Raw genomic sequence first — 26,367 nt, 5'->3', positions numbered from 1 at the left:
ATATGGAATGGTTATGAGAACGAAAGTGCTCAGTATAAGTACACTAATAATGATGAATCTGATGAGAAGCTCATTCTATTGTTTTCTTCTTAAAGTAAAATTATATAACTGAATTATAGGACCTTTGCTTTTTCTTCTATCTTCTTTGCCTATAAAGATGATCTAAAATCTTCATAATTGAAAAGCCCAATGAAAGAATATTCATTTCAATTAAAATAAAAGCATAAATAAGAAATGTTTGGTGGGCTCAGTGGCTCGTGCCTATCATCCAAGCACTTTGGGAGGCCCGGAGTTTGTGACCAGCCTGTGTAAGAGTGAAAATAAAAAAATTAGCCTATACGCCTAGGTATGGCTTCAGCTTAGAAGTTTGAGATTACAGTGAGCTATGATAGTGTTGCTGTACTCTAGACAGGGTGACAAAATAAGACCCTATCTCGAAAAAAGAAAAGAGAAAAAGATTTTTCTTAAGGTTTTAATTCTTACTTGATTTTCAAAAAGAAAGAAAGAAAAAAAAAAAAACTCTACTAGAATACCTGAAACAAACTGTACAGCTTTGGGACTAATTTGAAAGGTAAAGATTACACCTAGATGAAAATTCTTCCACCTCTCTAGAACAAAGGTTAATGATTTTTTACTATTATTCAAGCAAACACAAATATCCTGAGGAATCTCCCCTCCCAGGAATCTCTTATTGTCCTTTGAGATGTAAAAGGAGGCCTAGTAAGAAAAAAAAATAAATAAATAAATAAAGAAGGCCTGCAAGATGGCAGTTGCTAGTAAGGGACAGAGTAGGTGACAGGTGTGAATGAGAAAACAAAGAAAAGAGACAGATGAACAAAGAGAAGACAGAGAAGTAAGAGAGGCAGGAAAATCTAGAAATCTTTCTAGCCTGGAAGAGAGGGAGGAAGTTACAAGAGAGGGTCAGGGTAGGGCTATTTTTACAAACTTTGGTTGTTACTATGACCTCAAAGATAAGCTATATAACCCCATCATGGTTAAACAAATAACTTACTCTATTAACTTGAGATTTACATATTGGGATCTAGCAACTTTACCTCACCAGATCCTTATAGATAAGCTTTGCTGTTTCCAGATATGGGTTAATCACATCTTCATACTGACAAAGGGCTCCACCAAGGCAAAGATGTTTGAAAAGACAAAACAGGAACTCTTCTCTGTCTGTCTGGCTGAATACTTCATATTTTTCCGAGTCTTCCATTAGCAAAACCTAAGATGATAAAATTCATCTTAATGTAACATAACTCAAGGCTCTAATTTTTATCTTTTCAAAAATTTCAATTTATTTATTTATTTATTTTTTTGGAGACAAGGGTCTTACTTTGTTGCCCTTGGTAGAGTGCCATGGCGTCACAGCTCACAGAAACCTCAAACTCTTGGGCTTAAGTGATTCTCTTGCCTCAGCCTCCCAAGTAGCTGGGACTATAGGTGCCCGCCACATGCCTATTTTTTGTTGCTGTTGCAGTTGTCATTGTTGTTTAGCTGGCCTGGGCTGGCTTGAACCTGTGGCACCATACCCACTGTGCTAGGGGCACAGAGCCCCCACCCCCACTTTTTTATTGAGACAGAATCTCACTATGATTAGTAGAGCACCATGGCATCACAGCTCACAGCAACCTCAAACTCTCAGGCTTAAGCGATTCTCTTGCCTCAGCCTTCTGTAGCTGGGACTACAGGCGTCAATCACAACCCTTGGCTAAAAAATTTCAATTTATATATTTAAAAATAATCTTATACCTATTTTAAGAACCAATCCTGAGGCAATAGAAGAGAGTGACCAGCAACCTGCACTTATCATTCAGTAGTGATATTCAATGAAAGCAACAAATCAAATTTTAAACTAAAGCAGCTAAGTCTCCCCATCTTTCACTCTATTTTTTCATTCTAGCTCGTATGTTTAATAATTGTTTTAGTGCAACTGTATTCTTAGTGTTTCTTATACATTGGCCTTATAGACAACTGATTCATTTATTTGACCTAGTAGGCATGAACAAAGTGATGAATGTAAACTATAACCAGTATTTCTTTTATTGAATTGTTTATATCCCATGCACTTTAAAGAAGAATGTAAAATATCTAATAACACAAAATAGATAAAGTAAGATCAAAATCGTAAGAAAAAGATAATAAGATAACCAGGAAATAAGGTGAAAAAGGAGACAAATACATATAAAGAACACTAGGTGGAGGGGCTTGAAGATGGCTGACTAGAGGCACCTGCACTCACCTCTCCATGAAGAACCAAAATCACAAAGGAGATAATCACGTTTCAAATAGAGCATCTAAAAGGGAACACTGGAATTCAGTACAGCTGCTGCTACTGATAGCAACCACCCCCTCTAAGCAGTAGAGCCTTAGCACACGCTGAGGACAGGCTCTAACAGTTCAACACCCCTACTGCTGCTGCTGCCACCAGAACACTCCACTGGGGATCATGCTGCCCCATATACCACAGCCTGTAGCCTGCACACCACTGGAGGACCTAACAACAGCCCCGCCCAGCCTGGCACTGCCCTTCTCTCCCTGTGGCCAAATCTGAGGATCACCCATCCCATCTACTACCACTGAATCTGTGTACTCCTCATGGGGCCCTGAAAATTAGCCCTCCTAGCCAGCCACTATCAACACAGTTAGCACCTACCTGCACATGCCAACTAGGGGGCTGGGGATTGGTGTGCCCAAACCACTGAAGCCACTGTTAACAGAACAGTATGCCACCTGGAAGCCCGACGGTTATTCTACCACTGCTGTGTCCACTGCTCATGCCATGCATACTGCCCAAGGGCCCAAGGATGTTTCCACCCACCTGACCTACCACTGCCATTGCCAGCACCCAAGCAGCTACCTGGAGGCTCTAGAATTTACCTGCTTGAACAAACACTGGTGCCTGCATATGCTGCCTGGGGACTGAAGGACAGGCATGTTTAGACTGCTGTCATTCTTGGTGCCTGAGGACTGACCCATGTGTTGTTCCTGTCCTCAGCAAACCACAACTTTGACCAACAACTGTAGCCTAAGACTCTGAGGAAATTGCAGACACCACTGATGCCGCATACAGCTGAAGAAATCATACAGAGACTATACTATTGCACATACTCAGAGTCAAAACCAACGTGGCTACCCAATCAGCACCATATATCCAGTAAAAAGTCTTCTACAAAAGTCAATCCAAGAAGTTGAAAGAAATGACTGTTATGCCAGATACATAGATATCAATGTAAAGACACAGAAATATGAAAAAGCAGGGAAATATGATCTCTCCAAAGGAACACATTAATTCTCCAGCAATAGATTCCAATCAAAAAGAAATTTATGAAATTCCAGAAAACAACTTAATATTAAACAAAGCAGGAGATATAAAAGAACACAAATACAAAAAAATCAGAAAAATAATTCAAGATATAAACGAGAAATTCACCAAAGAAATAGATATCATGAAAAAGAACCAAAGAGAAACCTTTTTTTAATTGTTTCAGGTTGAGGGTACAAAGAATTAGGTTACACTGTTTGCATTTGTTATGTAAAGTCCCTCTTATAATTGTGTCCCACCCTCAAGAGCTGTGCCCTACCCCATAACCCTCCATCCCCCTTCCTGCTCCCCTCTCCCCACTCTCTCGTTCCCCTGACCTCATCTTGATTTGTGTTTTTCTCTTATTGGGTATGTATTAGATCATCTATTGGCTTCATATTAGAGTTGAGTGCATTGGATTCTTGCTTCTCCATTCTTGTATTGCTTTACTAAGAAGAATGTATTTCAACTCTAACCAGGTTAATACAAAAAATGTAAAGTCTCCATCTTTTTTAATGGCTGAATAGTATTCCATGATATACATAAACCACACCTTGTTAATCCATTCCTGTGTTGGTGGGCATTCAGGTTGTTTCCACATTTTGGCAATTGTAAATTGAGCTGTGATAAACATCTAGTGCAAATGATCTTATAATAAAAGGATTTTTTTCCTTCTGCCTAGTAATGGGATTGCAGAATCAAATGGGAGGTCTAATTTGAGTTTTTTGAGGATTCTCCATACTTTCTTCCAAAAAAGTTGCATTGGTTTGCAGTTCCACCAGCAGTGTTTTCTCTATATCCACCCAAGCATCAGCAGCTTTGAGACTTTGTGATGTGGGCTATTCTCTCTGGGGTAAGGTGACATTTCAGGGTGGTTTTGATTTGCATTTCTCTGACAATCAGGAATGTTGGGCACTTTTTCAAATGTTTGTTAGCCATTCTCCTGTCTTTATCAGAGAAGATTCTGTTCATGTCTGTTGCCCAGTGATACATGGGATTGTTTGCTCTTTTTCTGTTGATTAATTTGAGCTCTCTGTAGATTCTAGTGATCAATCCTTTGTCAGATCCATACCCTACAAATATCTTTTCTTCTTCTGAAGGTTGTCCTTTTGCTTTACTTGTTGTGCCCTTAGCTGTGTAGAAGCTTTTCAGTTTAATTAAGTCCCATTTGTTAATTTTTGTTGTTGTGATGGCTGCTAAAGTCTTTATCTGCTAAAGTCTTTATCATAAATCTTTCCCCAGTCCAACATCATCATGAGTTTTTCCCATACTTTCTTCTAAGATTTTTGTGCCTTAGATTTGTATCTCTTACCCATCTTGAGCCAATTTTTGTAAGTGGTGAAAGGTATGGGTTGAGTTTCAGTCTTTTACTTGTGGTTATACAGTTCTCCTAGCACCATTTTTTTTTTCAGACAGCGTCTCATTATATAAGCCCTCGGTAGAGTGGTGTCACAGCTCACAGCAACCTCAAACTCCTGGGCTTAAGTGGTTTTCTTGCTTCAGCCTCCCAAGTAGCTGGGACTACAGGCACCCACAACACCTGGTTATATATTTTTTGTGTTGTAGTTGTCATTGTTGTTTAGCTGGCCTGGGCTGGATTTGAACCTGCCAGCCCTCCTGTATGTGGGGGGCACCCTAGCTGCTGAGCTACAGGTGCAGAGCCTAGCACCATTTGTTGAATAGGGATTCTTTTCCCCACTGTATGCTTTTGTTTGGTTTCTCAAAGATCAGAAGGCAAGTAGAGACTGCTTTCATCTCTTGGTTTTCTATTCTGTTCCATGTTTATGTCTCTGTTTTTGTGCCAAAACCATGCTGTTTTGATTACTGTGGACTTGTAATATAGCCTGAAGTCTGGTAGGGTAATGCCTCCACCTATAGTTATTTTCTGGTTCCATAGAAAACAAAGTACCATTTTTTCCAGTTCTCAAAGTGTGATGTTGGTATTTTAATTGGGATTGCATTGAATCTGTAGATTGCTTTGGATAGAACAGACATTTTAACAATGTTGATTCTTCCTAGCCAAGACAATAATATGTTCCTCCATTTGTTAATGTCTTCTGCTATTTCTTTTCTTAGAGTTTCATAATTCTCATTGTAAAGATCCTTCACCTCTTTTGTTAGGTATATTCCCAAGTATTTCATTTTCTCTGAAGCTACTGTGAAGGTAATTGTGTCCTTGATTTGCTTTTCAACTTGGCTGTTATTGGAGCATACAAAGGTTACTAATTTTTGGACTTTGATTTGATACCTTGAGGTGTTACTGTATTTCCAGGAGTTTTGTGGTTGAGTCTCTGGAGTTTTCTAAGTATAAGATCATATCATCAGTGAAGAGTGAGAGTTTGATCTCCTCTGCCCCCATTTGGATGCCCTTGCCCAAAGAAAAATCTTAGAACAGAGGAATTCAAGACATTTATTTCTGAATAGAATAAAATACTCACTTAAGAGTTTCAATAATTAAATAGATCAAGAAGAAGAGAGAATTTCACGATGTGAAGACAGATGTTTTGAAACAATCCATTCAGACAAAAACCAAAGTAAAATAAAAAAAAAAAATGCACCAAGCCTATATCACATATGAAACATCAAGAAACAACTAAATATTTGAATTTTGTGTGTTCCAGAAGTTAAAGAGAAATCCAAAGGCACAGAAAACCTATTAAGTGAAATAATAGTGGAAAACTTCCTAAATCTAATGAAAGATTTATACATCCAGATACAGGCAGATCAAAGTAGTGGAAGATACAGGCAGATCAAATAGTGGAAAATTTTCTAAATCTAATGAAAGATTTATACATCCAGATACAGGCAGATCAAAGATTCTCAGATAGAACAGAACCTCTGTAAGTCGACCACCCAAGCAAGGGACTATAACTGTTGGTCAACATAAGGAACTAGGCCTACTGTACTGATTATGTACATGTTGTGCACAGCAACCTCCTGAAGTTGACCTAAGGTAGAGAAGGTGGTCAACTACGTTCTACTATATAATGATAAAGGGATCAGTTCATCAAGAGGATAGAACTATAAACATGTATGTACTCAATACCAGGGCACTCAGATATATAAAGCAGATATTTTTGGATCTAAAGTGAGAAACAGATCGTAGTACAATAATAGTTGAATACTTCAATACTCCACTTCCCACATTAGACAGATCATCCTAGACTGTCAAAGAAACACTGGGTTTAAACTGTACTTTAGACCAAATGAACTTATCAGACATGTATACAACATTTTATTCAACAACTACAGAATACACATTCTTCTCATCAGCACATGGAACATTCTCCAGGAGAGATCATATGTTGGGCCACAAAACAGGTTTCAATAAGTTTTGCAAAACTGAAATCATAACAAATACCTTCTTAGACCACAATGTAATAAAACTAAAATATCAAAACTATTTTTATAAATTTTTTTTCTAAGTTTCTTGAGATAGTAATATTGTTTTTGTCCTTCATTCAGTTGATGTGATTTATCATGGTTATTAATTTGCAAGGAACCATCCTTGTATCCTTGGGATAAATCCCACTTGATCATGGTATATTATTTTTTTGATGTACTGTTAGATTTGGTTTGTTAATATTTTGTTGAGGCTTTTTGCATTTATGTTCATCAGGGATATTTACCTGTAATTTTATTTTTCAAAATGTAAACAAAATAAAAAACCCACTAGACAAACCAAGAAAATAAGGAAGTAGATCCAAATAAAATCAGAAACAAAAAAGGAGACATTACAACTGATACCACAGAAATACAAAATATCCTCAGAGCCTATTATGAACAACTATATGCTAACAAAAAGGAAAACCTAGAGGAAATGAATAAATTCCTGGACATACAAATGTATAACCTATCAACATTGAATCAGGAAGAAACAGAAAACCTGAACAAACCAATAACTAGTAATGAGATTGAATTAGTAATAAAATGTTCTCCTAATAAAGCAAAGCTCAAAAAATAAACTATAGTAAATTATCTGATATTATCAGACCCTTATGCCAGAGCAGAACAGTAAGATAAGAGAGAAAAGCTGACATTACCACTATCTATAAGAAGGAAAACCCACCCCAAATATTTCCTGAATGGTAATTTCCAATCTTTGGTAAGCAGGAGTAGAAATTAATATCAGATACTCCTTGTATAGTATAAATATCTATAACATGTTAGCTATAAAGATACCTCCTTTAACTAAAGGACAAACTATATGTAGTCTCATTCAATTGTGTGTTCAGTTATTCTCAATAAGTTAATTTTAGTTTCTTCATAAACTAAATTAATGAGTACATTTAGATATTGCCCTAGTACAGATCAATGTACAGACTGGCTAGATGTCTCCTTTTCTCCTACAAATAAGATTCATAGACTGGCTAGATGTCTCCTTTTCTCCTACAAATAAGATTCTTGTGTCCAGAATGGCAGATCAGCAGCTTTCCTAGTTCATTCCTATCTAGATTTGCAATACATTAGACTTGTACATATCCCTTCTCTTTTAATGGAGAATAATAATAATAGTAGCAGTCGTTAATATTATGGAAAGATAACTAAGTGCCAGGCACTGTGCTAAACATTTTAAGTGCATTATTATCATTATTATTATTATTATTTTATAGTTAAAGAAACTGATGCTTACAGAAGTACAACAGTTACTAAGTGAGAAAGCCTGGATTTGAACCTATGTCTATTTGATGCCAAAGCCCAAATTTTTAATCACCTTTAATACATGATAATTATAATAATGATGATATTACTAATACATTTCATTTTAATAACATTCATATATATATATATATATATATGTATATATATATATTTTGTAGACACCGAGTCTCACTTTATCGCCCTTATTAGAGTGCCATGGTGACACACAGCTCACAGCAACCTCCAACTCCTGGGCTTAGGCAATTCTTTTGCCTCAGCCACCTGAGTAGGGTGGGACTACAGGTCCCCACCACAACGCCTGGCTATTTTTTTGTTGCAGTTTGGTTGGGCCAGGTTTGAACACGCCACCCTCCATATATGGGGCCGGCTCCCTACCCACTGAGCCACAGGGGCCGCCCAACATTCGTATTTTCTAAAAATTATACTTAAAAGCTTCAACTCATTTTCTCAATGATTTTAGAAAAAAGGTAGTGGGCATTTTCATCTCCATGTTGTACAGATAAATATCCTGAGGCTTGAGAGATTAAATTATTTGCTTTAGGCCGGCAAAAGTTTCTGACAGTTTGCATTTCCTAAATAAAATTCCACTGTAAAATTTTTGCATTCTTTACTTACTTTTCGTAACTCATCAGAAATGAGAAATGGATCACAAAAACAATCTAAACACTTAACAATATGTCCATTGTCTCGTACAATATCTTCATCATATAACCGGTTAAAAAATGACATCGAAAGCTGCGTACAAGGAACACTTATAGCTTCAATTTTTTTCACTTCAGTTCCTGAGAAAAGATATTTTATAAAGAATAAGTTAATTTAGTATTCTCAATAATTTCCAAAATAAATCAATATGCAGAGATTCTAAGAAACAACCAAATATGATATATTTTTATGTGTTTAAAAGATACTCTAGCTTATGGATTTTATTTAATTCTTATTTTGCAACTTGTTCATTTTTATTAATCATTAAAAGTTTGTAACATTGGCTCAGTGCCTATAGCTTAGTGGCTAGGGCACCAACCACATACACTGGAGCTGGCGAGTTCGAATCCAGCCCAGGCCTGCCAAACAGCAATGACAACTAGAACAATAAAATAGCTGGGCGCTGTGGCAGGTGCCTGTAGTCCCAGCTACTTGGGAGGCTGAGGCAAGAGAGTTGCTTAAGCCCAAGAGTTTGACGTTGCTGTGAGCTGTGATGCCATAGCACTCTACTCAGAGCAACAGCTTGAGAGTTTGTCTCAAAAAAAAAAAGGTTTATAATATTATCTCACCATTTCAGGACTAGATGAATGTAAATTAGTAACACTTAAAAATAGAATACTATTTTGCATAGTGCGGGTTCTTAGACTACTTTTAATGCATAGGAAAAAGCACAGGAATCATTTTATATGACTTTGCATTAGTGTTAATATTATGCCCTATCATTCATACTATAAAAATTTTAATTAGTGGGTATTTTTAAGTCCTTAAGGGTATCTTGAAAACATTTTCTCTCCATTTAAACATTTCTTACTTGTGATCTCATTTACAGTGTTTACTACAAAAATGGTTTTCCAAGTCAAAGTAAATTTCAAACCAGGCCCTAATCAACTTTTCACTAGTTCAGAACTAACAAAATTTGAAATAATGGCATTTTGTCTATTTTTCTCTTGTAGCTTTAATTCTCCCCACCTACCTTCCTCAATCCATTACTTATTTCCTGAATTTATCTTTGAGGAATGGATTTTCTGCTACCAGTGGTTCTATGAAATTACAGAAAGCCATAAAAATTAAATACTTTTATTATTACCTCAATCACTAAAATCAATCTATCCCTTAAGTACACACGTACATACATGGATTCACTGAGATATAAAGGGGAGTGGTGTTCTTTTGTTCAAACTTCTAAGGAGACTGTAAACCCAGGAGTGGTGGCCCTTGGTCTATCCCCTCCCTAGATACATTGGCTGGATCTCTGACCTGAAAAGTAGCTTGTGCTTTAGAATAGAAACTAATACTGGTACCTGTTTGCACTTCTACTTTGGCTGTCTATCTAGAGTCATGTTAGGACCTGTTGTTCTACATTCTAATCTACAACTGGCCTAGTGTGGAGGCAAGAGGGACACCTAACGCCAGGTCATGAGTATGCCTCAGTAATTTCAAAAGCTCTGCTGCTAAGAGATGCTCCATTTGTTTCAGAGCAAAATCCTCCTGGGATTGATAAAGTGAAAAGAACATAGAAAAGATAGAGTAGTCCTGATAATGTAGAAAGACCACAGAACAAGAGACAAGTTTCTGAAGCTTGGTTGGTAGATGCAGGATGAGGGACTTACATTGGGTATGACGTTTTAATTAATCTGTCCTAGCTCTGATTTGGGGAGGGGAGAGGGTTCGGATGGTGAGAAAAAGTAATTAAATTCAAACCACTTAATCTGAGACACAAATACATTATTTGTTATAGTCTGAACTGTATCCCCTGAAAATTCATATATTGAAACTCTAACCACCAACGTGATAGTATCTAGAGATGGGGCCTTTGGAAAGTAATTGGGGCTTGATAGGGGTGAGGCATCATGGGACCATAGCATTTTACTCTAGGCCCCCCCAATTCATGTTCTTCTCACATGCAAAATTCTAATAGCCCCCAAAGCTTTAATGCCTAGCATCAATTCTAAAGCCCAAGGTCTCTTTAAATATCATATAAATCAGATATGGGTGATACTTGAGGTATGATTTATCCTGAGGCAGAACTCCTCTCCAGCTGTAAATCTGTGAGATCAGTCATGTGGTTCCAAAACACATCAGTGGGACAGACCTAATAAGATGGTACTTTCCATTCCAAAAGAGAGAAATAGGAAATAAAGAAAGGGTGATGGGTATCAAGCAACCCCATAATTCAGCCAAGACAAATTCCTTCAGCTCTTAAGTCAAAGAATCATTTTCTTTAATCTGATTCTCTGCCTTCTGGAGCACTGGGGTAGGAGTAAAGATTTGAAGGCTCTGAAGATCCAACTTGGCCCCCAGGTCCTGCAGGGTAGCTTGGCCTCCAAGGCTTTGGCTGAAGGTTACCTGGCCTGCTGAAATGGAGGTGGTGGCCCTCTATGGTCCAGTCCTGTAGGTTCTAAGAAGTCTGACGGGCTTCCTTCATCTCATCTTGTTTCTTCTGGCTCCTTTAGTTCAAAGTAACCGTGTCTTTGCTGGTACAAGTCTATCTCTATTCCTGACTTCTCTTGAAATGGGTGATTTTATCTATAATATGCACTCATAATTTCTTTATCAAATGGCTGTTTAGCCGTACCCTTGGTGTTCTCTTCAGAACAAACTTTCTCATTTATCATATGGATAGGTTGAAAACTTTCTACATCTTCAAGTTTTAGTTCCTTTTTGCTTAACAATTCTTTCTTCAGGCCAGGCGCGGTGGCTCAGGCCTGTAATCCTAGCACTCTGAGAGGCTGAGGGGGTGGATTGCTTGAGCTCACGAGTTTGAGATCAGCCTAAGCAAAAGCACGACCCCATCTCTACTAAAAACAGAGAACTGAGGTGAGAGGATCGCCTGAGTTGGAGGTTACTATGAGACACTGTCTCAAAAAAAAGAAAAGAAAAAGAAAAACAATTCTTTCAATTTATCTCCCTCCTTTTACATTTTATTTTAAGCAAGCTACTATTTCAATAATTTAATCAGAAATCTCCTCAGCTAAATCTCCAACTTCATTGCTTGTAAGTTCTACCTTCCACAAAATGTGAGAACACAGTTTGTCCAAGTTCTTTGCCACTTTATGACAAAGTTCATCTTTCCTCCACTTTACAATAACATGTTTCTCATTTCCTTCGGAGTTTGCACCAGAATCTCCCTAACATCCATATTTCTAGCATGCACCTCAAGCCTCCACTTTATTCAGTTCCAAAGACATTCCTATATTTTCAAGTATTTGTTATGGCAGCACCTCACTTCTCAGTACTGAACAATTCATTCCATAGCATACGTGATCTTGTTCTGTAGGAATTGCATTAAGTTATGTCTTCAGTATTTATAAGGTATGTTATGAATCACTATCATCACATACAGAAACAATTCATGGTTTTTTCCCCCTTACTACTAGCATAATAATACAGTGGATATCTCCTTCTCTTTTGGTGTCTAAAGTTATCACTTTTCTGGCAACCCCATCGATGTGGAAATGGCAGAGGCAGGACAGTGAAAGAGACAAGGTCTTCAATTCTGGAGCCTGGATATGAATTTTCATTTGGACAGCTGTATAAAGCCACACAACTTAGCTTATATTCCTGACTCCTCATTTGTAAAATAGAGATATATCATAATACCTCCCTTAGAGTTGTTTTGGGAATTAAAGTAATGTGTATGATGTCCTTAGCTAAGCCCAAAGAAAACATCTCATATATTATCAAAAAAAGACAAAGAGCATCCCAACAAAGGGGTCTATGAAAGCTGGTTGAGAGGATGAAGCAGCATCTGGCAATCTGAGCAGTGCAGCCAACAGTGCAAGAGGTTTCATCATCATTTTCTTTAGAACTGTGCACTTTCCAAAAGATTGTTTTTTCTCCTATTTAAAAATCTGTTTTTTTTGTTATAGAAGCCCCCAGAGGAAAATCAGAGAAGATGACTGATATACTAGAAAAAGAAACAAAAAAGTAAGTAAGAGATAAAAATGAGCTAATAGAAGAGTACTAGCAATCCACTAGGAGTTTTACTTCTGAAAAGGAGTGCTACCCTTTTGCCCTATTTTTCAAAGTACTTCTAGTTCATCCTGTCAGGCACATATGGAATTTTAGAACCTGTATTTTTTTTTTTTCTCAGATTAATGTGAAGGTACAAACAATAAGATTCCAAAGTTTGCATTTGTTAGGTCAAGTCCCTGTTGTAGTTGTGTCCCATACTCAGGAGGTGAGCCATATACCCTTACACGGTGCCCAGTAAGTGGGAGCACATCCATCCCCCAAGAACTTGTCTTTTTGCAATGCCCTCTTTAAAAATTATAAAAAAGGAGGGACTTTACCTAACAATTGCAATCAGTGTAACCTGGCTTATTGTACCCTGAATGAATCCCCAACAATAAAAAAAAAAAAATTATAAAAAGTCCGCTATTTTGTGTATGTTGGCACATACACAAAAGCTGAAACTTATTTTAATGAACTTTATTTTTCCAAATGAATTGACTACAGTTACCAATTGAGAAGTGAGGTGCTGCCATAACTGTATGTTTTATAAATACTGTGATATATGGCTCTGATTATTTCCCTTTGAGAATTTTGAACTGGGTAAATATATTTGCTGAGAAATTCTGTTCAATTTTGTAAACAGCCTAAAGATCATGCTATATCAGCTTTTTGTTTTATAAATTTTATAGTCTGTTGCCCAAAACAAAATCTGACATACTGTTATGAGCTACCTTGTTTTTGACTAATACTATAAGAAAAGTTACTTTTGTGTAGAGCTACTAAAGAATATCATGAAATTTACCAAAATACCACACACAAAGAAATCTAATTTAAAATCAATTTGTGCCAGGCATGGTAGCTTACACACTTCGGGAGGCTCAAGTGCAAAAACTGCTTCCAAGACCAGCCTGGGCAACATAGCGAGAACCTGTTTCTACAAAAAATATAAAAACTAGCAGGCAGGAGTCTGAGAAGGGAAGATCATTTGAGCCCAGGAGTTTGAGGAGGCTGCAGTGAGCTGTGATCACACCACTGCACTTCAGCCTGGGTGACAAGACTGAAACCACTTATCTAAAAATAAAAAATAAAATAAATTTTCTTTTTGTTTCTTTTGAGACAGAATCTTGTTCTGTCTCCTGGGTTGGAGCTCAGTACTGTGATCATAGCTCACTGCAACGTCAAACTCCTTAGCTCCAGTGATCCTCCAGCATTAGCCTCCCAAGTACCTGAGATTACAGGTGTATACCACTAGATCTGGCTAATTTTTGTAATTTGTATAGGGATGGGGTCTTGCTCTCACTCAGGAGCATCTCGAATTCCTGTCCATAAGTGATCCACCTGCCTCAGCCTCCCAAAGTGCTGGAATTACAGGCATGAGATACCGTACCTCCTCAATTTGCATTTTTTGCAGTTTTTGGCCGGGGCTGGGTTTGAACCCACCACCTCTGGCATATGGGGCCAGCGCCTACCCCTTTAAGCCACAGGCACCGTCCCTCAATTTGCATTTTTTATTTACTTTTTTGTTTTTTTTTTAGAGACAGAGTCTCACTTTATCACCCTTGGTAGAGTGCCATGACATCATAGCTCATAGCAACCTCCAACTCCTAGGTTTAGGTGATTCTCTTGCCTCAGCCTCCCCAGTAGCTGGGACTACATGCGCCTGCCAACAATGCCTGGCTATTTTTTTTTTGTTGCAGATTGGTGGGGGCTGGGTTTGAACCCACCACCATCAGTATATAGGGCTGGCGCCCTGCTCACTGAGCCATAGGCGCTGCCCTCAATTTGCATTTTTTGAGTACAAATCCATATTACCAACTACAGCGTTCTTCTAAATGGAATGTTGCTTTTATTTGTTCTATTATTAAGAGACCTCAATCTAAAATTTTAAATATAGGCTGTTTTTGTTTTCAAAATAGTCTTTTATTAACTCTCTGATTTTTTCCCTTAAGAGTTAAAGAGCTTTAAGAGAATGTTGTTAAATGTTTACATGTTTGGGCAATGTTCTTTAAATTTCTAGCTGTTTCAATGTATTATAAAAATATTACTACTAAAAAGTTTGTCTCTGGGCTGGGCACAGTAGCTCACGCCTGTAATCCCAGCACTTGGGAGGCGGAGGCAGGTGAATTGCCTGAGCTCACGGGTTCAAGACCAGCCTGCACCAGAACAAGACCTCGTCTCCAAAAAAAAGTAGCCGGGTGTTGTGGCGGGCACCTGTAGTCCCAGCTACTCAGGAGGCTGAGGCAAGGGGATCACTTGAGCCCAAGAATTTGAGGTTGCTGTGAGCTATGATGTCATAGCACTCAGTTGAGGGTGAGAAAGTGAGAGTCTGTCTCAAAAAAAAAAAAAAGATTGGCTTTGAGAACTTAAGTCTCTCCCCTTCATGATTTAATATTATTATCATAAGAAATGTTCCATAGTTGGCTGATTCCCCTGTCATAAATCCATGACCCCATTCCAATTGAGATTTTGCCCAAACATTCTCATATCAGTTGCATCTTTCCCGATTCTTTCCCTCTGGGTAGAACTGATCACTCCCGTCTACGTTCCCACTACAAGGGTAGCACTTTTGATACATTATTATTCACACATGTGTTTTAATATCTCAGCAAGTTCCTTGAGTAGAGTTTTTTCCCTTATTCACACACACCCAGCAGAGTACACAGAAGACATACAAAAAATAGCTTCCAAATGAATAAAAAGAGAGAAAAAAATTGCTCTGCGGTTCTAAGCCAGGACAGTAGCAGTAGAGTGCCAGGAGAGAGGTGCAAGGCAAGTCTGGCTTAGTTGCTCATCCTTGATCTTGTTTCTATCAAACAGATGAGTCATTATTCACAATTTATATTTTAATAATAAAAATTTCTGAGACAAAATTTGTTATCATAGCAAAATGACCTGAAAAGATGAAAATAAATTTTATTTACCTAATGTAATCCACTGTCCAGAAGAATCTGAAAGTAACTTCAAATTGGGAATAACATTTGGGTCTTTGAAAAAAGCCTAAAATGCAGAATTGAGGGAGACAAGTTAGACTATTATAAACGATAAACTAACTTCTAAAATAACTATAATAAAATCTCATTCAATTCAAATGGGGAAAAAGGAAAATTTTAAATTGTTATATGTCTAAATAACAAATAATAAAAATACAATGCATCTATTACCAGACAGTATACAGCAACTGGAAAGAAAGTATTAGAATAGAATGTAAACTCATAACAGCAGGAGTCCTATTTTTCTTAATTTACTGCTATATCCCCAGGGTTTACAAGAGGGCCTGGCATATAGCAGTTTAGTAAACACTCCCTGAATGAATTATGTATTGACCTTAAAGGAAAATCATAAATACTGTATTTTCAGTCAAGAAAGGGTAGTTTAATAGTAATGTACATAATAAAACAAAATAAAACCTCTGTGCATTTATATGAGAATAAAGAAAAGTATGGAGAAATATGTATTAAACTATTAACCTCAGAAATGGTGGTTATAGACTTGCGGTAAGAGAAGAGCTGAGGAGATAGAGGGTTGGGATTAGATTGGGATAAATATTTTTGACCTTTTGTTCTTTATTCTTTGTTACAATAAATATTTTCCTTTTTTCAACATTGCCTTCAGTGCTCACTTTCTCTTTCCCTAGATAGCTTCCTAAGAGAGGAATCTAAACTGTCTCACTTCTCTTGTCTACCACCCATTCCTCTGTATCTGGCTCCTGCTCCCATCACATAACTAATAGTCCCCTTGAAATCCAATAGACAACAGTGCCTGCTCTTATGGAGTTTATAGGCTAAAAGTGAAGAGAGTAACTTGGCATGAGTATTACAAAGTGCAGGTGCTATCAAAATACATAATAGGCAGAATTCAGTGTTAGGAAGAATGGTTCATTCAGGTTTAGATGTGAAAGGTGAATAGAAGTTACCTGGGGAAGGGGTACACTGGTAAACGTTTAACAACTGACTTGCCTCCATTACAAAAAAGCCCTGATTTGTAGCACTTGCTGATTTCCATGTTGGAGTTCCAAGTTGCCAAGTTTAGCAACCAGCAAAGACTCCTAAAAATTAACCAATCAGGTGCTCCTAAGCTGGTTCCAGTAAGTCACTAGAAGTAGTTTTTTTTTTTTTTTAAACAAAGTTTTAAAGTTTAAAGGTTGTAAGGTGAGAAAGGATGGATGGGACATTCCATTCAAGGAAAGTGAAGAGTTTCAGGGTGACCCAGAAGGACCAATTGTCAGATGGAGGCTGAGGAATTAAACAGGACCCCACTGTCAAGTGAAGAATTTTAATCTTGATTTAAAATTGATCTAGTTCTCAAACAGTACTTTGATCTAAGAGCAGAGGGAAGATTCTGAAGGGTTCTGAGCAGAAGACAGAGTAAAAAGTTCATTCTGGGCCCAGTGCAGTGACTCAACGTCTGTAATCCTAGTACTCTGAGAGGCTGAGGGGTGGGGGTAGATTGCTTAAGGTCAGGAGTTTAAGACCAACTTGAGCAAGACTGTGACCCTGACTCTATTAAAAATAGAAAAAGTAGCCGGGCACCGTGGTAGGTGCCTGTAGTACCAGCTACTCAGGAGGCTGAGGTAAGAGGATCTCTTGAGCTCAGTAGTTTGAGGTTGCTGTGAGCTGTGACTCCACAACATTTTACCCAGGGCACTGAGTGAGACTCTGTCTCCAACAAACAAACACAAGTTCATTCTGGATGCAGTGTGGAGAATGAACTGAAGTGTTGTAAAAAGACTGGTTAGAAGGGAGGTAACTGCTGTAATCCTGAAAGAGCTGATATTCTCATCCATCAAGGTGGTAGAAAGTAAGGACGGAGAGAAGTAGATGGAGTCAATGATATTTAGGAGAAACAAAGGGAGTAGGAAAAATCAAAGATGAGTCCTGGGGTAATTTTTCATGAAAAACTAGGCAGAATAAATGCCATTTAATGAGAAAGGGAGTGGTGAAGAGGACCAGGTATATGAGCTGAGGATTATTTATGAATGTATGTGTACTCTGCCAAGGGAGACAAAATCTCTGTTCTCAGGGAATAAAGGTAAACATATATTTTTAAAAAGGTGTCAACTATATACAATAATATTAAAAAATTATTTAAAAGGCTCAGTGCCTGTAGCTCAGCAGCTGGGGCGCCAGCCACGTACATCAGAGCTGGGGGGGTCAAACTCAACCCAGGCCTGCCAAACAACAATGACGACTACAACCAAAATAAAAATTAGCTGGGTGTTGTGGTGGGCACCTGTAGTCCCAGCCACTTGGGAGGCTGACACAAGAGAATCACTTAAGCCCAAGAGTTGGAGGTTGCTGTGGGCTGTGATGCCATGGCACTCTACCCAGGGCAACATAGTGACACTCTGTCTTAAAAAAAAAAAAAAAAAAAATTTGAAAAAATTTTTCCCCAAAAGGATTCTTCAGAAAAAAGAAAGTTGCCTTATAACTTTTCAAAGTCTTTCATATTAAAGGGCATTTATGCAAGTATTTTAATTTATATAAAACATTTTGAAAGAAAGACATTTAATTCAGATTTAGTAATTATTCCTGGAAGCTATAAATAATTATATATTTTAGGTGTCATTATAAATGGACATACACTAACTGTCTGACAGTGAATTGACCTAGAACCAAAGAAGTCTTTTTAATGCCTCCCTAAATAAAGTAATACAAATTACATTGTTGAGCGTATAACTATACACCAAACAAATGAATTTTTTTAAAACTGCCCTAATACATATAAATGGTACTTTTGGTTTGTTACAGGATTTCTAGTGAGGCATTAGAAGGGATTGTAAGTAAGTCAACTTTAGGTAAATTGATGCGTTTTAGAAAAATAGTAGATGACTTACAAACTAGTTATAGTAACAACAAAGATAATTATATAAAATGTATGTGAAGATTTTAAATAAATTTATTTCATAAAATGTGAAAGTGGAAAAAGTAGTATTTCTATTATGTTTATATATTTATTTATATCCATTGTGTATATATATATTATATATATATCCACTGTATACACAATGGAAAGACAGTATTTCTAAATTAATATAAGCAAATATTTTTTTTTTTTTTTTTTTTTTTTTTTTGCAAATATTTGATACATCATCTATCTGGAAGACTGCTGGTTTCCAATCCAGTATCAATTTTCTTGTCCTTAAGGAATTCCAATTTTATCGGAACAACAATGTTCAGCTGTCTGCATTCCTCAGCCTCCCTGGGATATGGTCACATGCTTAAGTTTTGGTCATAAGATGTAAGCAGAAGTGTTGTGTAGGCCTCCCGGAAAGCTTTATAAATTAAGGGGCTTCTCTGCAGTTTATGTGGAAAATTCTCATCATCCCTAGTTCCATGTCAACACTGTATATTGAGCCCAGGCCTATCTCCTGTGACCCAAAGTTTAGACATTATAGTCACCTATCTGTAATATTGCCACTTAGAAGCACCTCAAATCCAACATGCATAAAAATGAGCTCATTTTCCTCATTTATTCTTTTTTTTTTTTTTTTGAGACAGAGCTTTCAAGCTGTCACTCTGGGTAGAGTGCTGTAGTATCACAGCTCACGGCAACCTCCAAATCCTGGGCTCAAGTGAATTCTCCTGTCTCCGCCTCCCAAGTAGCTGGGACTACAGGCACCTGCCACAATGCCCCGCTATTTTTTTGGTTGCAGCTGTCATTCTTGTTTGGCGGGTCCCAGCTGGATTCGAACTTGCCAGCTCAGGTGTATGTGGCTGGCGCCTTAGCCGCTTGAGCCACAGGCGCCGAGCCTCCTTATTTATTCTTCTGCATTTTCTATGCATTGAATGGCATAACTGGCCACTCCAGTCAGCCAAGCTAGAAACTTGGGAGTCATCCTACATGCCGGCCTTTTCCCTTACTTTCAGCATCTTATCAGTCCTTAGCCTTTCTCTCTCTTTCTGGGCCATAAGGTCTAGCAGACAACTGTCTCCAATTTAGTGTCACTGCTTCCTGACTCAGTCCTGATAACCCATCCTCCACACTTCTGCCAAGATTATCTCCATATTTTAAAATTTAAAGTCTTGCTTAAAACCTTCCAGTGACTCATTGGGTAGGTAAGGCCGAAACTCCTTTGGATGGCTTAAGAGGTATTAAAATGTCATTCCATCTATTTCTCCAACACTATTCCACTACTTTGTGTACGTGGAAAACCCCTGCTCATCTGTCAGGTCCTGTCTTAACTCTTGTCTTTTATAAACCCTCCTCTGACCACCTCAGTCAAAAATGGTCACTTTTTCTTTTGTGCCACCAAAGTACTTCGTGGCTATGGTGTGTCTTATATTACTTCTCATTCTGCAATGTATTTTCTGGTCTGTCTCCCTCTATTTAACTGTGTTTATTTATCTGCACAGACCTAGGAACTAAAGAAAGGTTTGCTGCAGAAATGTTTCCTTCCTTCCATCCATTTATCACCTCACAAATGAACTTTTAGAACATAATTTGTTTTAAAATTGAAAAGAAAAGTCAAAATCTGGAAGTCTAGTTAAAATAATATCCTTTAGTTATGAGCTTTGGTGTAGAAACAGCATGGAATATAGAGTCAAAATGCCTGGGTTCTTCCCTTTGCTGGGCATTCTTGCACAAATTATTTAACCTTTCTGAATTTTATCTTCTTTAGCTATAAAAGGGGGTCAAAACACCAAGCCTACTAGACTATTATAAATATTAGCGCTAAATGTCTGAAAAGTGCTGAAAGCTAAACTGGAGTACGTGAGTCACCTCAGCAATAGAAAATACTTTGTAAAGTAATATACAAATGTTGCTAACAATAATAGTGCTTATGAATGAGTTTTTTTTTTGCAGTTTTTGGCCGGGGCTGGGTTTGAACCTGCCACCTCCGGCATATGGGGCCAGCGCCCTACTCCTTTGAGCCACAGGCGCCACCCATGAATGAGTATTTTTGCTAAATATTTTACATGTAACATCTCATTTAATCTTTATACAATCTAATCTTGTAGTCAGTATTATATTTATATTCAAATACTTACAAACACTTACTATGTGCTCAGTACTATGACCACTTTGCAGAAAGGTAAACAGAAGCTGAGGGAATTTGCTAAATGTAACATAGTTCATATCTTGAGAGTTAGAATTTAAACCCAGACCAGTAATTATTGCCAAATTGGACGGAGGATACAGGTTTTGTAGGGTCTCAAGCTTATACAACTTCGGAGGGGCTCTAAGAATACAAAAATACCTTTGTCTTGAAATTTTTCAAAAATGTATCACCATGTAACATACTGCTGCAGTTTCTCAGAGCTCCCTGGAAGGTGCTTCTGGAAGTGGGGAGTGTGAGCCAATGAGAGGCTCCCAAGATTCCTTAGTTTCAAAGTAAATCCCCTTCTGGGCCATACTCGTAAGCACAACGCTTCATTTCCTTCCAAGTAATTACATGAGTAAAGATAATAATTGTATGAATATATTCCTTTGAATCTATGGGAATAATGTTATCTACCTCATGGGCAAAAATGACAAACAAACATGAAGACCCTGAACATTAGAAAAAATTGCCTGTATTATGAAAATTTGTGGAATTTTATGAATAAATCTTGAGATTTGTCAAAGAACTTTGTATCTATTGAACAATCAAAATTAATTCTATACCCTCTTCCATGAAATTTTCCCTGATGCCAAATCCTCTTCATTAGGAAATTTCCCCCCCATTCTTATATCCTCTATTATAGCAATCATTTTATTGTGTTACATAAAATTGTCTTTAAATTCTTGCTTCCCAAACTGCACATGCCTTACGATGTGGGATCAAGTGAGGTCTCTTCATCTTTTTTACAGCATCCCCTCCCCAGCAAGAACACAGTTCTAATTGAATATTTATTCAAAAAATATTTATTGAATAAATTATATTAAAACTTTTAAAGTACTCTAAAGTTCAGTTATTTAAAATCCTGATCTTTAAAAAGATTAAATTGAGAACTAGTACTGGTATAAATGAAAAATATAAAAAACAATAGGAATCTAATCATTAATTTTTCAGAAATGTCATTAATGTTACTATCAGTAGCATTATAATCTCAATGTACTATCTTAGGTAAAGGGAAGTAGGCATTTAATCAATTTATCCTCTCTTATGGGCTAAATAGTGTCCTGCCAAAATTCATGTCCTTCCTGAAACCTCAGAGAGTGACCTTAAGTCAAGCATGGTGGTACAAATCTGTAGTTCAGTTATTCAGAAGGCTTGAGGTGGGAGGACTGCTAACAGTCAGGAATTGGAGGCTGTAATCATGCTTGTGATAGCTGCAGCACTCCAGCCTGGGCAGCATAGTAAGACTTCATCTTTTAAAAATAAAAATGACCTTGGTTGGAATTAGGGTTATTGCAGATGTAATTAGTTGAGATTATACTAAAACAGGGTGAGCCCCTTAATTCAATCTGACTGGTGTCCTGATAAGAAGAGATACAGACAGGTGAGGGGAGAATGCTATGTGGTTCACAGAGACAGAGATCAAAATGTGGCTTCTGCAAACCAAAAAATGCAAAGGATGGCCAGCAAGTATTAATACTAGACTCTAGGAAGAAACAAGAAAGGATTCTCCCCTACCAGTTCAGAGGGATCTTGGTGCTTGCCAACACCTCGATTTAGAACTGCTACCCTACAGAACTCTGAGACAATCCTTCCTAATGTTCCTCCTGCTCCATTCCCATTTATTTTCTTTACTACCTTTATTAATACATGAAATGATCTTTTTTCTCCTTTAGTGGCGTGTAAGATCCTTGAAAGCTGGGCTTTTGTCTTGTTCCTCTTTGTGTCCCCAGCACTAGTCAAAATTCCTAGCACAGGACAGGCCCTCCGGAAGAGTTTGTGAATGAGTAAATAAACTTTGCTAACTTAAAACTACAGCCAATGCATAAAGGACGTGAGTGGCAAAGAATGTGGATAACTTCACAAACCATAGCAATTATTTCCCATTTGATTAAGGAGAAAAAAACCCAGAATTGAAAATAACAGTTTTAAATTTTACCAAACACAGTGGAACTTACACTTTCAAGTGAATTTTACCTCTTTCCTAAGTAGTCACCTTGAGCAACCAGACACTAATTCTAACCACTATACCACCGCTTAACACCTTTTTTTGGGCATCTCTTATTTGGAACCGCCCAATTTTAAGAGTGGATTTTATTTTGAGAAATCAAAAAGTATTACTAATTTGGCGCTAAGCCTAGTAAATAAAGCCAGTGATAAAGCTGGGTAATACTATTTTAAAATGAGGTGTGTCTATTAAAGAAAAGAGAAAGTGATTTTCCAGTGAAAAAGTCATTTTCCAGAATTGGAAAGTTCTGTGGGGCAAGATAGTAAAGGAATGAGTTAAATAAAAAAACAAATTTATGGTGACGGGAAATGTAAAGATTCTTTTAAAAAATATATCATTTGCACCTTTTATTATTCCCAAACTACAAGACGACGACGTCGTTAAGGAACGGCGCGTTCACAAGAATCTACCCTGGGGAAAGTTAAAAGTCAGAAGCGACCCAAGGAGCTCTCCCAGCCCGGTAGGTACCAACCATGACGAAATCGTCCTTCCGATAGGCCTGGAAGGTCTGGTCAAACCCGAACGCCCGCGCCTCGATTCTGCCCAGCATGGACCTGGCGCAGAGGAGGAAACCCAGTCAGCGCGGGGCTGGCCGGCGCTCGGGGAGCACGGCCGGTCCATCCCGCCCGGGATCGGCCCCGCCCCGGTGTCCCAGCCGCGCACGGTCAGCCCGGTCGGCCCATCCCGCCCGGGATCGGCCCCGCCCCGGTGTCCCAGCCGCGCACGGTCAGCCCGGTCGGCCCATCCCGCCCGGGATCGGCCCCGCCCCGGTGTCCCAGCCGCGCACGGTCAGCCCGGTCGGCCCATCCCGCCCGGGATCGGCCCCGCCCCGGTGTCCCAGCCGCGCACGGTCAGCCCGGTCGGCCCATCCCGCCCGGGATCGGCCCCGCCCCGGTGTCCCAGCCGCGCACGGTCAGCCCGGTCGGCCCATCCCGCCCGGGATCGGCCCCGCCCCGGTGTCCCAGCCGCGCACGGTCAGCCCGGTCGGCCCATCCCGCCCGGGATCGGCCCCTCCCCGGTGTCCCAGCCGCGCACGGTCAGCCCGGTCGGCCCATCCCGCCCGGGATCGGCCCCGCCCCGGGATCCGCCCCGCCCCAGGGTCCCAGCCGCTCGCAGGTTCACTCAGGACCGCGCCGACCCGGCTCCCGCACCCCAGACGCCCGGCCGCGCCTCCACAGCCGCGAAGGCCCGGAGCCTCTTCTCTCCCTGCCCCGCGGCCCCTCACCACTGGCGGAGCCGGCTGGTGATTTCCGGCGCGCTCAGAGACTGGAACGTCTTCTGAGGCAGGAACCTGAAGTAGTACGCGCCCAAGTCCCCAGGTTCCCCCGCCGCCATCGCGCCCCCGACTGCGCAGAACTGGCGCCGTTTCCATGGAGACGCGGCGGTTGTTGAGTCGGCGCGCGCTTCGGGGGCGGGGCCTCGCCCTGAGGGGGTGGGACTTTGCGCTGCGGGGGCGGGGCCTCGCGCTGAGGGGCGGGGCCTCGAGCCGGCCAGCACCTAGGGGTCCCCGCCACGCCATGGGGCTGGAGCGCAGTGTGGCTTTCCCGCGAGCTTGTGCCGCCCGCGTCCCCAGTGTCAGCCAGTGCACTCCCCACCCTCGCCTTGGCGGATACCCAAACGAGGGGTCGAGGATGGAAAAAAATTGCCAACCGATACCTGTTGATGTTCACTCAGTAATAATTACTCCGCATGGGTTAATGGCCTGGTCTCGGAGCTGTCATCTCGGATTTACGGTTAAGTTTGATGACTCAAAGGTTTCTGAAGAAAAGATTATTCTGAATTCATTAGATTTATCTATTTTGGAAACTAAATGTCTGTGTGACTACTTGGGAAACTATTCTGTTTTACCATCTAGCTTTTTTTTTTTTTTCTGTAAAAGTTACATCCCAAGATAAAAAATGTGTCTATACATACTACACTCTGTAATGTGCTGTTTAATAAAACACGTCTTTTTTATTCTTTTTCTTTTTTGAGACGGAGTCTCACTATATCGCCCTGGGTAGAGTGCAGCGGCATCACAGCTCACAGCAACCTACAACTCCTGGGCTTAGGCCATCCTCTTGCCTCAGCCTCCCAAGTAGCAGAGACTACAGGCGCCCGCCACAATGCCCAGCTATTTTTTTTACTGCAGTTGTCATTGTTATTTAGCAGGGCCCGGGCTGGGTTCGAACCCGCAGCCCCATTGTATGTGGCTGGTGCAGAGCCTGGAGTGTATTTTTTTAATCAGGCTTTTATCTAAGTAGATTGTTTAGTTAAGTCCTTTTTTTTCCTTGAGACAAAAGTCTCGTTTTGTTGCCCTTGTTAGAGTGCTGTAGCGTAATAGCTCACAGCAACCTCAAATTCTTGGGCTCAAGTGATTCTCTTGCCTCAGCCTCCCAAGTAGCTGGGAGTACAGGCGCCCACCACAATGCCTGGCTACTTTCAGAGATGGGTCTGGCTCTTACTCACGCTGGTCTGGAACCCATGAGCTCAGGCAATCCACCTGCCTTGGCCTCCCCAGTGCTAGGATTACAGGCGGGAGCCACCATACCTGGCCAGTTAAGTCTTTTTATATTAATGGTTAGGTTTAAGCTTATCGTTTTCCTCATCGTTTTCTAATTCTGTTCTTTTCCTTCTTAATCCTAAAGTAGACATTTTTATTATTCCATTTGTTACCCTTTTAGCTTTTTATATATATATTTTAGCATAATTTTTATGGTTACTCTAGAAATTACAATATGCCTTCTTGATTTATTATAGTTCATCTTAAAGTAGCACTCTTATTATATTTCAAGCAAACAGAAATGTACAGCATGAAAAATCTTTTTATCCACTTCTCATTTATTTTATTTCTTGTCAATATTTTACTTCTACTTATGTCCAGAATACATTATATTGTTATTATTGTTTTAAAAAGTCAATGTTAGCTGGGCACTGTGGCTTACACCTGTTAATTCTAGCCCTCTGGGAGGCCGAAGTGGGTGGATTGCCTGAGCTCAGGAGTTTTAGACAAGCCTGAGCAAGAATGATACCCCATCTCTAAAAATAGCCAGGTTAGTCCTAGCTACTTGGGAGGCTGAGGCAAGAGGATTGCTTGAGCCAAAGAGTTGGAGGTGGCTGTGAGCTATGACACCATGGCACTCTACTGGGGGTGACAAAATGAGACTCTGCCCAAAAATAAATAAAAAGTCAATATTATTTTATATTGACCAGTATATTTACTATTTACATTTTTCTTATTCCTTCTAGCAGTTCTAAATTTATAACTGGGCTTATTCCCATTAAGCTTGAACATATTCCTTCAGTATTTCTTTTAATTCAGGTCTTCTGATGATTAATTCTGAGTTTATTATCTGAAAATGTTTTTCTTTCACCTTTGTTTCTGAAGGCTATCTTGAGACTAGAAGTCTAAATTGACAATTACTTTTTCTTTTAGCACCTTAAAAATATTCCATTACTTTCTGGGGTCTATAGATTCAGCTAAAAAGTCAACTGTTAATCTTTCAAATTAATGTGTCTTTTTTCTCTACAACATGATAATTTTTTTTGTTTGGCCTTTGTTTTCAGCAGTTTGACTATCCATGGGTCTTGTATATTCTTATTCACCTTGTTTGGCATTTTCTGAGCTTCTTATATTCTTTGGTTGATGTATGTTATCAACTTTGAAAAACTAGCCGTTACCTCTTCGAAGATTATTTCTACCTTGTTTCCACTCTC

At 39.2% G+C, this 26,367-nt stretch overlaps 1 protein-coding gene across 3 annotated transcripts in view; it reads right to left on the bottom strand.

Annotated features, from left to right (window-relative positions):
* CFAP300 (cilia and flagella associated protein 300) overlaps positions 1 to 24,064 on the bottom strand; it is a 33,813-nt gene extending 9,749 nt beyond the window's left edge. The window contains exons 1-5 of one of the 3 annotated variants that reach the window (XM_053562339.1): positions 23,897 to 24,064; positions 23,144 to 23,225; positions 15,547 to 15,622; positions 8,585 to 8,751; positions 1,056 to 1,228 (exon numbers count right to left, since the gene is read on the bottom strand). In XM_053562339.1, the coding sequence (XP_053418314.1) occupies positions 1,056 to 1,228; positions 8,585 to 8,751; positions 15,547 to 15,622; positions 23,144 to 23,225; positions 23,897 to 24,006 (608 nt within the window). In that variant the 5' untranslated portion in view covers positions 24,007 to 24,064. Of the gene's footprint in view, positions 1 to 989; positions 1,229 to 8,584; positions 8,752 to 15,546; positions 15,623 to 23,143; positions 23,226 to 23,334; positions 23,636 to 23,896 lie in introns of those variants that run through there. The other 2 variants (XM_053562340.1, XM_053562341.1) reach the window with 2 other exon arrangements.
* Positions 24,065 to 26,367: the final 2,303 nt, after the last annotated feature.

The sequence above is a fragment of the Nycticebus coucang genome, chromosome 14 (genome assembly GCF_027406575.1).
Source record: "Nycticebus coucang isolate mNycCou1 chromosome 14, mNycCou1.pri, whole genome shotgun sequence".
NCBI lineage: Eukaryota > Metazoa > Chordata > Mammalia > Primates > Lorisidae > Nycticebus > Nycticebus coucang.
Note: the sequence above shows the minus strand (reverse complement) of the source record. Positions and strands in the feature narration are given on the sequence as shown.